Below are 12,593 nucleotides of genomic sequence, written 5' to 3' on the forward strand. Positions count from 1 at the left end.
GACAGTACTTTACCTAACCATTGATGGTATGATGGAGGGTTAGGATCCAGCCAAGCAGAAGCCACTAACAATCTCAGGATTGCCATTGCTACAAATATAAAATTTCTACAACTCGACTGCCCATCAACACTTATCCCCAATAACATAATAGCTGGTGTTAACTCTATTGTTGTTGACAATGCATTCCGGAAAAATTTCACAATATCCTGTTTCGTCTTCTCCAAATGGGGACAAACTGAAAAAATGTGTATCAAATCAGCATCTGTACTGCCGCATCTAAAACAAGTAATACCAGATGTACCACCCCACTGGGCAATCTTCGCGGGTGTATAATATAAATGGTATAATATCTTATAGTGTTGGGCCTGAAGAGACGATGAGCACAGCATTTTTCTCCCCATTTCTAATGACTCAGTAAAGATATCCCTGCCTATATCTAAATCAATGGACCATTTATCTATCCATTTCTCTAAATCATCTTTCTTTAATTTCGTCATTTCTGAATAAAACCTCTTAATAGTACAGTCAAAGCCACCTTCTATAAGGTCCATCACCATATTTCTTTCAAACCCCAATGTGCCCCCTTGTTTATTTGATATGCAGCTTCTTATCTGAAGGTATTTAAAGAAGTGTTTTGTGTCCAAAGCATAGCTGTTTTGCAATTCCGTAAATTGTAATATACCATGGCTGCCCAGGATATCTCCAAACTTTCTTATCCCCCGCCTCTCCCATTCTTGAAAGACCGCTCCTGAAAAAACCTCACTAGGCAGGGAAGGGTTATCTTTTAATCTAGTATATGCATTATACTTCCCAATTCCCACCTTTTTAACAAACCCTTTCCATATATTATATGCAGCCATTACTGTCTTGAATCGTGTTCTTTTGAAGTAGCTTTCCTCCGTGAATCTCATAAATACATTTTCAGCATTTGTACCCAGAACCAAACCATAAATAGCGAGCGAGCCAAACTTGTCCCAACCATCCACTTCTGCACCTCCAATCAAACCCACCATACATTGCAATGCTGCTGCCCAATAATAAAGCTTTAAATCCAGTAGTGACCAGCCTCCTCTTTCCCGCGGGAGCGATATGAATCTCAGTGCCCTCCGCGTCTTGCCTTTTGCCCAAATATAACGGTTAACCATTTGTTCACAAATTTGAAACCACTTATTGTCATCTAAGAGTGGAATTGCTCTAAAAACATACAAAAATTTTGGCAACACCAGCATTTTGATAATGTTGACTCGTCCTACTAGTGACAAGTGTAGATTCTCATATGGATCCAGATCTTTCTTTACTTTATCTATTATTGGGACGATGTTTTTTTCCACCAAAGTGTCAAGGTCAGCTGAGATATTAATCCCTAAATACATCCCTGCCTGGACCACTCGGTTATCATCACAGAGAGTCATAGAGTTTTTGATGATCTGAGTCTTTGAGGTATTCAGGGCATAACCCGACACTTGCCCAAATCTGCGAGCCTCTGCCTCTACCAACTCAATCGCCTCCGTGGGGTTTGGTGTTATCACTGCCACGTCATCGGCGTAAGCAAGTATCTTACAGGGGCCCAATAATGTATTTAACGTCGTGATATCTGCACATAACTCTATCCTGCGGATTAGTGGATCCATGTACATGGCAAATAGCAGTGGGGAGCACGGGCACCCCTGCCGTGTGCCTCTCTTAATCTGAAATTGCCTTGTAGTGCCCCCGTTTACTCTTAAAGCCGCAACCGGTTCCCTATACAGAGTCTGTAGAGCTTTCACGAAACCCCCCTTAATCCCAGCTCTTATTAGGGTGTGCCACAGATAGTCCCAGGAGACCCGATCAAACGCCTTCTCAGCATCTAACAGCATTACGGCCATCGGATCTCCTGCGACCTCGGTGGCATCAAACATGGTTATAACTATCCGGGTGTGGTGTGTCGTCCCTCTTCCGGGAATAAAACCATGCTGGTTGCTACTGACTAGGGCACCTATTATTCCTGCGAATCTCGTTGCGAGGGCTTTCGAATATATTTTTGTGTCATTATTCATCAACGTGATTTGTCTGTAGGACCCTGGCTCGGTCGCCGGCTTCCCTTTTTTAAATATTAGAACAATATCTGCACCCCCCCAGGATTTTGGGATAGACTCCCCCGTCTGAGCGGCTTGAATCGTTCTACTTAAATCCTGCCCTAGACTCCCCCAAAAAGTTTTAAAAAACTCTAAGGGCAGCTAGTCCGGGCCAGTGGCCTTTCCCGAAGGGAGATTGCCCATGGCTTCTTTGATTTCAGTTTAATCCAGCAGCTTCTCCAGTCCTTCTGCGTCTTCAATAGAAACCCTCTCAGCTGGAATATTCTGAAGATATTCACTTATCTCTTCAGCGTTACTGGGGTATTGATCATCATATAGTGTCTGATAAAATTTCCTAAAGACTTCCCTAATTTCCTCAGAGTCTGAGTGTAACCTTCCATTTTCATCCCTAATCTCCCTGATAGTCCCGGCTGCCGCTATCTGCCTAGTACGCATGGCAAGAACATGTCCAACTTTTTCGCTAAACTCGTAGCATCTCTCCCTTCTAATAGTGTAGTACTGAGCTGCCTTGTTTGCCAAGTCATCCTCGGCTTCACTTTTTGCTTTCATCAAATCTATAATTGATTGTTCTATCGGATCACCCATTATTACGCACTTATGGAGCTGTTCCTCCGCCTCTGAGACGGCCCTCTCTATGCCACTATCCCTAAGTCGTTCTAATTTCCGTTTATATGCGCTAAAGCTGCATGTCTCTCCACGAGCACCGGCCTTAAAGGCGTCCCATATAACTCCCACCGGAGCACTCCCTCTATTATTGTCAAAAAACTCACTAATCCATTTAGACATGTGCTGTATATAGTTATTGTCCAGAAGGAGCCCTCTTTCAAAGGTCCAAACCCTACTTAATCTAGTTCTCCCTTCTCGCTTGATTGTTAATATTAGAGGGTTGTGATCACTGAAAATTCGTGGGAGCCTGTCAATTTCTACTCTAGTCATCAGGTCGTTAGATATCAAGAAATAATCTAATCTGACACATATACGATGTGGTGCGGAGTAATATGTAAAGCCTGTTTGATCCGATCTAATTCTACCCCAGACGTCTTGCAGAATATTATTCTCTAAAAGATCAACCAATGCTTTATGTACTCTTTTCTTCCTGCCTTTATAACTTCTAGTCAATCCTACCCCGAGCCCATCCGCCCCATTGATATTTAAATCACCTCCTATAATAACCTGAGGAGGCCAGCCCGCTAACTCAGCATCTAAAAACTGCAAAATTTCTGGATCATCCTGGGTCGAGCCATAGACTGCCACCAAGGTTGTCCATACTCCCTCTATTAGGATCTCAGCCATAGCCCATCCACCCCATTGGTCTTCTAATTGTTTTCCAATTACCACATTTTTACTTCTTGAAAGAATAGCTACCCCTCTGTTTTTCGTCCCTTGCTTAGACCTTGCTATTAAATGGAACCCCAACTGCTTAAGGCAGAACTCCTGGATACTCATATGTGTTTCTTGCAGAAATACGTAGCCTACATTCATCTGCCGCAATCGAACTGCTATCTTTTGTCTTTTTTGGACATCGTTTAACCCACAAAGTTCCACGTTATGAATCTAAGAGACATATCTAGTTTTTAAGGGGCTACCGACTGACTGCTCACTACTAATTACCAATCTTCCAGGCTTGTTCTTCAGTACTTCTATTTCGAAGACTCCCATTTTGGTACTCTCAATCCATTCAACTCGATACCCATACTCATGTTTCCATTCTAGATCAACTTCTTCATGTTCATGACAAATTCCAATGCCCATGTGCCCTGCCCCTGCTCCTCCCCCTCCCCCACCCCGGAAAACCCTCCCACAGATACCCACCCCCCCTACAGGCAAATAGGTCCAAAGGACCTATGTCTGACCGACGATGCCTACAGGATGTCTCGCCCTCCCTCCACTGATTCTCAAAAACCATAAATTTCACTCATGGTGCTCCCCCAAGGATAATATTGAACCCCATCTACCCCCGATATTACCTAAAACTATTAACACCCACCAGTTGCCCAAAGCGGGTTGCAGTACCCGAACACAACTCTTCAAATTTTTACAGAGGTTCTAAAGGTTCTGCTAACCGCAGTAGTTCACCAATGTATTTTGTATTATGAGTAAAAAGCTGCGATTCACATTTTACTTAAAAATCCCTGCAGTCAATTTTGTTAGTTTTGGTGTCTAGCAATTCATAAAAATAAGATCTATTTTTATGAATTGGTGTCGGATTCTTTCAGGTCGTGTGATTTTCTTGTTTCCCTGTTTTGGTACTTCTAAATGCTTCACACCTGGACCTTTGTTTAAACCCGACTCCTCAGAGACAGAGCCACCCAGGGTTGAGCCAAAATGTAACACATGAGCCTGCCTGGCCCAAGGTGGGATTGTGAGTGTATTACATGGTGAGGTCACACAACCACACCATATAATGCACCCCGTCCCCTCACACTGACCAACGGGGGACTTGGCTTGTAATGCAAAGGAGGTGCTCCAGCCAAATACCATGGAGTCTCTATGGCAGAACACTGGGCTGAAAGCGACTACGCCTCGTTCGTCCCACGGCCAGTTACAAACCTGAATGACTGGGCGCATGGCTTGTAACGTTCTGCCCCTGTGCACAAATTCTGATCACTAGAGTTAGGGGTTCAGAGTTTGAGAAAACCTAAAGGTATAGCGCCTGATGGTGTGTTGTGCAGGAGCTCGTTAGCTAATCGGGTGGGTGATCAGCAAAGGTTGCACCTTCATTGGCCACGCTTGGATTGACTGTAATTTAACCCCTTAGTTTGCCTTCCCTACATATGAAAAAGAAATCTGCAGCAGAGTTCTCACAAACACAAACTGGTGTGGTCTTGCTCTTAAGACATTTACTCTATGGGTACATGCCTTGCAACCAGGGCAATGTGTGTGTGGTCTTGTCTTTTATCTTATGGTCTTTACTCTATGGGCACATGAGTTTCAACCAGGGCAATGTGTGTGTGGTCTTGTCTTTCACTGTATGGTGTTTACTCCATAGGATTGTGCATTTCAACCAGGACAATGTGTGTGTGGTCTTGTCTTTGTCTTATGGTCTGTACTCTACTGGTACATGAGTTTCAACCAGGACATTGTGTGCGTGTGGCCTTGTCTTTCATTGTATGGCGTTTACTCCATAGGATTGTGCATTTCAACCAGGACAATGTGTGTGTGGTCTTGTCTTTGTCTTATTGTCTGTATTCTACGGGTACATGAGTTTCAACCAGGACATTGTGTGTGTGGCCTGGTCTTTCATTGTATGGTGTTTACTCCATAGGATTGTGCATTTCAACCAGGACAATGTGTGTGCGGTCTTGTCTTTGTCTTATGGTCTGTACTCTACTGGTACATGAGTTTCAACCAGGACATTGTGTGCGTGTGGCCTTGTCTTTCATTGTATGGCGTTTACTCCATAGGATTAAGCATTTCAACCAGGACAATGTGCGTGTGGTCTTGTCTTTGTCTTATGGTCTGTACTCTACTGGTACATGAGTTTCAACCAGGACATTGTGTGCGTGTGGCCTTATGCATTTCAACCAGGACAATGTGCGTGCGGTCTTGTCTTTGTCTTATGGTCTGTACTCTACTGGTACATGAGTTTCAACCAGGACATTGTGTGCGTGTGGCCTTGTCTTTCATTGTATGGCGTTTACTCCATAGGATTGTGCATTTCAACCAGGACAATGTGTGTGTGGTCTTGTCTTTGTCTTATGGTCTGTATTCTACGGGTACATGAGTTTCAACCAGGACATTGTGTGTGTGGCCTGGTCTTTCATTGTATGGTGTTTACTCCATAGGATTATGCATTTCAACCAGGACAATGTGCGTGTGGTCTTGTCTTTGTCTTATGGTCTGTACTCTACTGGTACATGAGTTTCAACCAGGACATTGTGTGCGTGTGGCCTTGTCTTTCATTGTATGGCGTTTACTCCATAGGATTATGCATTTCAACCAGGACAATGTGCGTGTGGTCTTGTCTTTGTCTTATGGTCTGTACTCTACTGGTACATGAGTTTCAACCAGGACATTGTGTGCGTGTGGCCTTGTCTTTCACTGTATGGTGTTTACTCCATAGGATTGTGCATTTCAACCAGGACAATGTGTGTGTGGTCTTGTCTTTGTCTTATGGTCTGTATTCTACGGGTACATGAGTTTCAACCAGGACATTGTGTGTGTGGCCTGGTCTTTCATTGTATGGTGTTTACTCCATAGGATTGTGCATTTCAACCAGGACAATGTGTGTGTGGTCTTGTCTTTGTCTTATGGTCTGTACTCTACTGGTACATGAGTTTCAACCAGGACATTGTGTGCGTGTGGCCTTGTCTTTCATTGTATGGCGTTTACTCCATAGGATTGTGCATTTCAACCAGGACAATGTGTGTGTGGTCTTGTCTTTGTCTTATGGTCTGTATTCTACGGGTACATGAGTTTCAACCAGGACATTGTGTGTGTGGCCTGGTCTTTCATTGTATGGTGTTTACTCCATAGGATTGTGCATTTCAACCAGGACAATGTGTGTGTGGTCTTGTCTTTGTCTTATGGTCTGTACTCTACTGGTACATGAGTTTCAACCAGGACATTGTGTGCGTGTGGCCTTGTCTTTCATTGTATGGCGTTTACTCCATAGGATTATGCATTTCAACCAGGACAATGTGCGTGTGGTCTTATCTTTGTCTTATGGTCTTTACTCTATGGGTACATGAAGTTCAACCAGGGCAATGTGTGTGTGGGGGGATATGGAATATCAGCGTTAAGTGGGTGCTAGAAAGCAGGCTCCAAATGGGAGGGGCCACTCGTACTGCACCTCAACCTGCCATAGGCCGAGGCAGAGGACACGCCACTGCTAATGCTTGAGATTTCATAACAGATTAGCCAGAGTGAGGCATCACAAGTGCAATCCTTAAATAGTTTGGTTTTATATTGACCTTATAACACAAAGGAAGCCCTGGAACCAGTACAGGGCACAGGACAGACATGTATCCTACCCATGCAACGGAAGCTGGTTTCGACATCTTCTCTTGGGGTCTTCCTCTCATGTAGTCGGTCAGTGGGGCCTGGCTCGTTTCCAGTTCGAAGTGAATGCGGGATCCCTCCTAGGTGCAGGTGCTGGTGAAGAAGCAAATACTTTAGACAACAGCCACTGAGGCAGTGCATCATCTTTCATCTCTTTCTGCAGACAGCATGTTCATGCACAGTTCAAAGAGCTGGGACCCAACATGCTCAGTGCACAACAGATGCCGGTCGGTATCCAACCCCACCATGAGATCTCACCTTGAACCGTGCTTGTAAGAGAAACCTGCACTAGCTCACCTAAGCAATGGAGGCATGGAGGATATGCTGCATGACTAAAAACACCAACAAGAATAATCAAAGCACTAATTGGAGCAATAAACCAGGCCCAAAGACTAAACTTTTCCCGTCCTCTTCAAAAGCTCCACACTCCAAAGACCTGTAACATTTCAAAAGCAGCAGGAACAAAATGGCAGCAATAACAAAACCGTGTTCAGGGAAGATGAAAAAGATAATGTAAAAAAAAGCAAAAAGGATGAGAAATATTAGCAATAAGTAAAAGAGATTTGAGACGGAAAAAAAAGAGCGGAGCAGCCACATTAAGGAGTTGTATGAAACCGAAAGCTGCAACAAGAAACCTAGAATAGCAATAACAAAGAGAGATTGGAAATATGAGGCAATGGCAGCAATTGGAAACACAGGGCAATGAGACCAAAGAGACTCCAATATGAGGAGATACCAACAACCGGAAACACTGGGCAGCGAGAACAAAGACTGCAATATAAAGGTGACAGCAGTAAACGGAAACACTGGGCAGCGAGAACAAAGACTGCAATATAAAGGTGACCGCAGGAATCGGAAACACAGGGCAGCGAGAACAAAAAGACTGCAATATGAGGACATAGCAACAATCGGAAACACTGGGCAGCGAGAACAAAGAGACTGCAATATAAAGGTGATCATAGCAATCGGAAACACTGGGCTGCAACAACAAAGAGACTGCAATATAAAGGTGACCGCACCAATTTGAAACGCTGGGAAGGGGGAACAAAGAGTCTGCTATATAAAGGTGAACAGAGCAATCATAAACACCGGGCAGCGAGAACAAAAAGACTGCAATATAAAGGCAATAGCAGAAATCAGAAACACTGGGCTGCGAGAGCAAAGAGACTGCAATATAAAGGTGACCGCAGCACTTGGAAACACTGAGAAGGGATAACAAAGAGACTGCTATATAAAAGATGACAGCAGCAATCGGAAACACAGGACAGCAAGACCAAAGAGACTGCTATAAAAAGGTGATATCAGCAATCAGAAAATACAGGGCAGGGAGAAATAAGAGACTGCAATATAAAGGTGACAGCAGCAATCGGACACACTCGGCAGCGAGAACAAAGACTGCAATTTAAAGGTGATCGCAGCAATCAGAAACACCGGGCAGTGAGAACAAAGACACTGCAATATGAGGAGATAGCAACAATCAGAAGCAATGGGCAGCGAGAACAAAGACTGCAATATATAGGTGATAGCAGCAATCAGAAACACTGGGCACCGAGAACAAAGAGATTGCAACATAAAGGTGACAGCAGCAATCGGAAACACTGGGCAGAGAGAGAAAGATACAGCAATATATAGGGGACTGCAATAATTGGGAACACTGGACAGAGAGCCCAAAGGGACTGCAATATAAAGGCGATAGCAGTAATCGGAAACACTGGGCAGAGAGAAGAAAGAGACAGCAATATATAGGTGACCGCAATATTTGGGAACACTGGACAGAGAGCCCAAAGGGACTGCAATATAAAGGTGATAGCAACAATCGGAAACGCTGGGCAGCGAGAACAGTGACTGCAATATAACGACGATAGCAGCAATCGTAATCACTGGGCAGCGAGAAGAAAGAGACAGCAATATAAAGGTGATAGCAGCAATCAGAAACACAGGGCAGTGACAACCAAGACTACAATATAAAGGTGACAGCAGCAATCAGACACACAGGGACGTAAGAACAATTAGCCTGCAATATAAAGGTGATAGCAGCAATCGGAAACACAGGGCCGCAAAAACAAAGACTGCAATAAAAAAGTGACAGCAGCAATCGGAAGCACAGGGCAGTATGAAATAAGAGCCAGCAATATAAAGGTGATAGCAGCAATCGGAAACACAGGGCCGCAAGAACAAAGAGACTGCAATACAAAGGTGACAGCATCAATCGAAAACACTGGGCAGTGAGAACAAAAAGAGTGGCAACAAGAAAAGAGAGAATTGTTAAGAGACAAAAAAAAAGCAATACGAAAGCAGGAGCAGCAATAAGAAACAAAACAAATGACAGCAATAAGAAATATAGGCCAACAATAACAAACAGGAGATGGCAACAGGAAAAAGAGATAAGCAGCATTAAGAATGAGAAAGCAGCAAAAAGAACTAGAATGATGTTAGACCTGACAGCTGTAGTGTGGTTTCGCCACAACTTTTTGCCGGCCTCGCTTCATTTTTCTGCACTTGTTTTTGCTGGTTTTAGAACTCTGTGGTCTTTACCACTGCTTATCAGTGCCAACATGCTTGTGCTCTCTCCTCTAAACCATGGCAACATTGGCTCATAACCAAATTGGCATATTTAATGTACTTAAAAGTCCGTACGAAAGTGCACTGTAAATTTAATGCTACTAGAGGGCCTGCAGAACAGACTTTTGCCACCCACATGAGTAGCCCTTTAACCATGTCTCAAGCCTGCCGTTTCAGGTCCTGTGCGTGCAGTTTACTGCCACCTTGACTTACCATTAAAACTACTAGCCAAGCCTTAAACTCCCCTTCAATACATACAGGTCACCGCAAAGGAAGGCCCAAGGGAATCCTAAGGGCAGGGTGCTGTGTAAATAAACAGTGGGACATGCACTTGCTTGTTTTGCATGTCCTGGTAGTGACAAATGGCCTATTTTGTTGTTCACTGCTGCAAGGCCTGCTGCTCTCATAGACCAGCATTGGGAATCACCCAATATGCTGTGAGGTGGTAATTCCTGATCCCAGAGGAGTAGCTTTTTCATGTTTGGTATGGTTGGAATAGTAGTCATGAATCCGTCTTGCTGATCTGGGTAGATTTAACACTACTATGGTAGAAATGCCCCTTTTATAGAGTGGACATTTCTTTGCTCTTAACTTTGCTCTGTGGGCCAGCAGCCTGCCTCCAATACACATCTGGGCTGGGTGATACTTCCCTTTTGTGCATTCGCCCAACCAGCCACAAGCACAGGATGGCCAGGTGAAGCTGAGCACTCATTTGTATCCATCTGCATTCTGATGGCCCGGCCTGAGCAGACGAGAGAACGGGGCTTACACTGGCACATCAAAGAGTAATGGCCTGACCCAACACAAAAGGCTGATGACCCCCACAGACAGCCTGGCTGATACGACTGGTATGAAAGGTGTATTGGTGCACTTCAAAACCACTCTTTGAAATGTCCCCCACATCAAAGGCACATCTGCGAGAACATAACTGTTGTCTTGTGTACCAGTGCTGAGTACTCAGGATTGCACGGACATAACTGTTCTTCTGTGCCTCAGTGCCAAGTACACAGGATTGCACCGACATAGGTGTTCTGTGCCTTGGTGCCGAGTACACAGGATTGCCGGACATAACTGTTCTACTGTGCCCTAATGTAGAGTACAAAGGATTGCACGGATAGAACTTTTCTTGTGTGCCCCTGTGCAGAGTATACAAGACTGCAATGACACAGCTGTTCTTCTGTGCCAAGGCACAGAGTTCACAGGACTGCATGGATAGTATTGATTTGATTTGTGCATTTATATAGTGTACAAATGCCATGGGGTGTCTAGGCGCTGATGCCAGAGAGTCCAGTAAGGTCACCAATAAGGCTGTAGTTGAGCATGTTAATTGGCAAAGAGCCAGGTTTTTAGCAATTTCCTAAAAGATAGCAGCATAGGGCTGTTCTTTATGCAGGCCGTGAGCGAGTTCCATGTTTTGACCGTCCCTAACAAAGCTTCTTCCGCCCCATCTGGCTTTTTTGAACCTGGGAGTTTGTAGGAGTTTACGATGTGCTGATCTTGGATTTCTGGAAGGCATGTACCAGTTCAGATGTTTCTTCAGGAATTGAGGACCAGCATCGTGCAATGCCTTAAAAGCTAGGCATTGGGATTTAAATTTGATCCTGTTGTCCACTGGGAGCCAGTGGAGGGTTCTTACACAGTGAGAGATTGGCTGGGACCTACGGATATCCAGCAGTTGTCTAGATGCCACATTTTGGAGATGCTGTAGCCTCTGTAGATACGGTGATTGGATACCTATGTACAAAGCATTACCATAGTCCATACTGGACCGAGCTAATGCTGTTACAAGAGTTTTTAGGGAGTCTGGCGGTGTTAGACGGGACCTGGAGGGTCGGCCGAGGACACGGGGAGAGGTCTCCGGGGAGAGCCGACTCCCGCGATCGTACAGACAAGTAACTCCCCCCCCACAGATGGATACCACACAAAGATAAGGTTTAACGTTCTTTATAAGCAATCTTGAAGTACGGTAGAATGGTACAAGGAGGTCAGGGCTCAGGGGTCCCCTCGATTCTAGTCTCTTGGAAGGGGAAAAGGGGTGGCGGGACAGTCTTGTTACCAATCTGGTAGTTGCGATGAAATGATGGATAGCTCACAATCCTCGAGCTCGGCGTTCTAGGAGGACGGGCCGCGGCAGCGCCAGCAGGTCCCGAGGAGAACGAAGGTGACAACGGTCCGCGGCAGTGCCAGCAGGTCCCGACGAAGATGGTAGTTACAACGGGCCGCGGCAGCGCCAGCAGGTCCCGACGAGGATGAAGGTTGCAGAGGGCCGCGGCAGCGCCAGCGGGCAGGACGACAGTTCACAAGGCAGGGCTGCGGCAGCGCCAGCAGTCCGTCAAGGATGAGTTCTTCACGGTGTCTCTCGACTCCAGGATACAACTGCCTTCCTGCTCTGGAGCTGCCCCAGTTATAGGTCTGGCACCCTTTGATGTCCGGACCCTCGCACTTGGAGGTCGGGAGGTCCGGGATGAGGGAGTCCAGACACCCAGCAGGGGGGTGGAGCCAGCGCCCGGGGAGGCCGGGGGCGATCGGCACCTGGAGGGGGAGAGCCATCGAAACTTCTCTCTCCCATTGACCTGCCAAGTGGTCCGTTCACCTCCTGGGTGGATGGTGGTGCCGGGATGTCGGGGCCTGGCCAGGCCCAGGGTTAGGGTCGAGCTGAGGCCACGCGGCCTCGTGGTGCAGTGTCCAAGATGGCGGCTGGGCTCGGGCAATGGTGCTGGTGGATGCCCAGGCCGGTGATATGGAGATGTTCGGGGGCAGGCGTCCCGTGTGGGACGGGTTATGGGCGGCTTCTGTGGGTGGCTTCTGGAGAGTCGGTGTCCTGGCTCTGTCATGCAGGGAGGGAGCGAGCCCCCTTCTGGGGCCTGTCCAACATGCGTCCCCCCCAGCTGAAGGCGGGGAGAGTCACCCATCCTCTTGGGGACTCTCTTCGTCGAGGCGGAAAAAGCGTGACAG

The 12,593-nt window shown here is 46.0% G+C and overlaps 1 protein-coding gene across 4 annotated transcripts in view; it reads right to left on the reverse strand.

Moving 5' to 3' along the window:
• Nucleotides 1-12,593, reverse strand: part of LOC147709846 (uncharacterized) — a 113,332-nt gene that overhangs the window by 69,804 nt on the left and 30,935 nt on the right. For all 4 annotated transcript variants that reach the window (XM_086928297.1, XM_086928298.1, XM_086928295.1 and 1 more), the window contains exon 2: nucleotides 7,049-7,169. In XM_086928297.1, the coding sequence (XP_086784423.1) occupies nucleotides 7,049-7,099 (51 nt within the window). In that variant the 5' untranslated portion in view covers nucleotides 7,100-7,169. The remainder of the gene's footprint in view (nucleotides 1-7,048; nucleotides 7,170-12,593) is intronic.

Source organism: Lissotriton vulgaris, chromosome 6 (genome assembly GCF_964263255.1).
Source record: "Lissotriton vulgaris chromosome 6, aLisVul1.2, whole genome shotgun sequence".
Taxonomy (NCBI): domain Eukaryota; kingdom Metazoa; phylum Chordata; class Amphibia; order Caudata; family Salamandridae; genus Lissotriton; species Lissotriton vulgaris.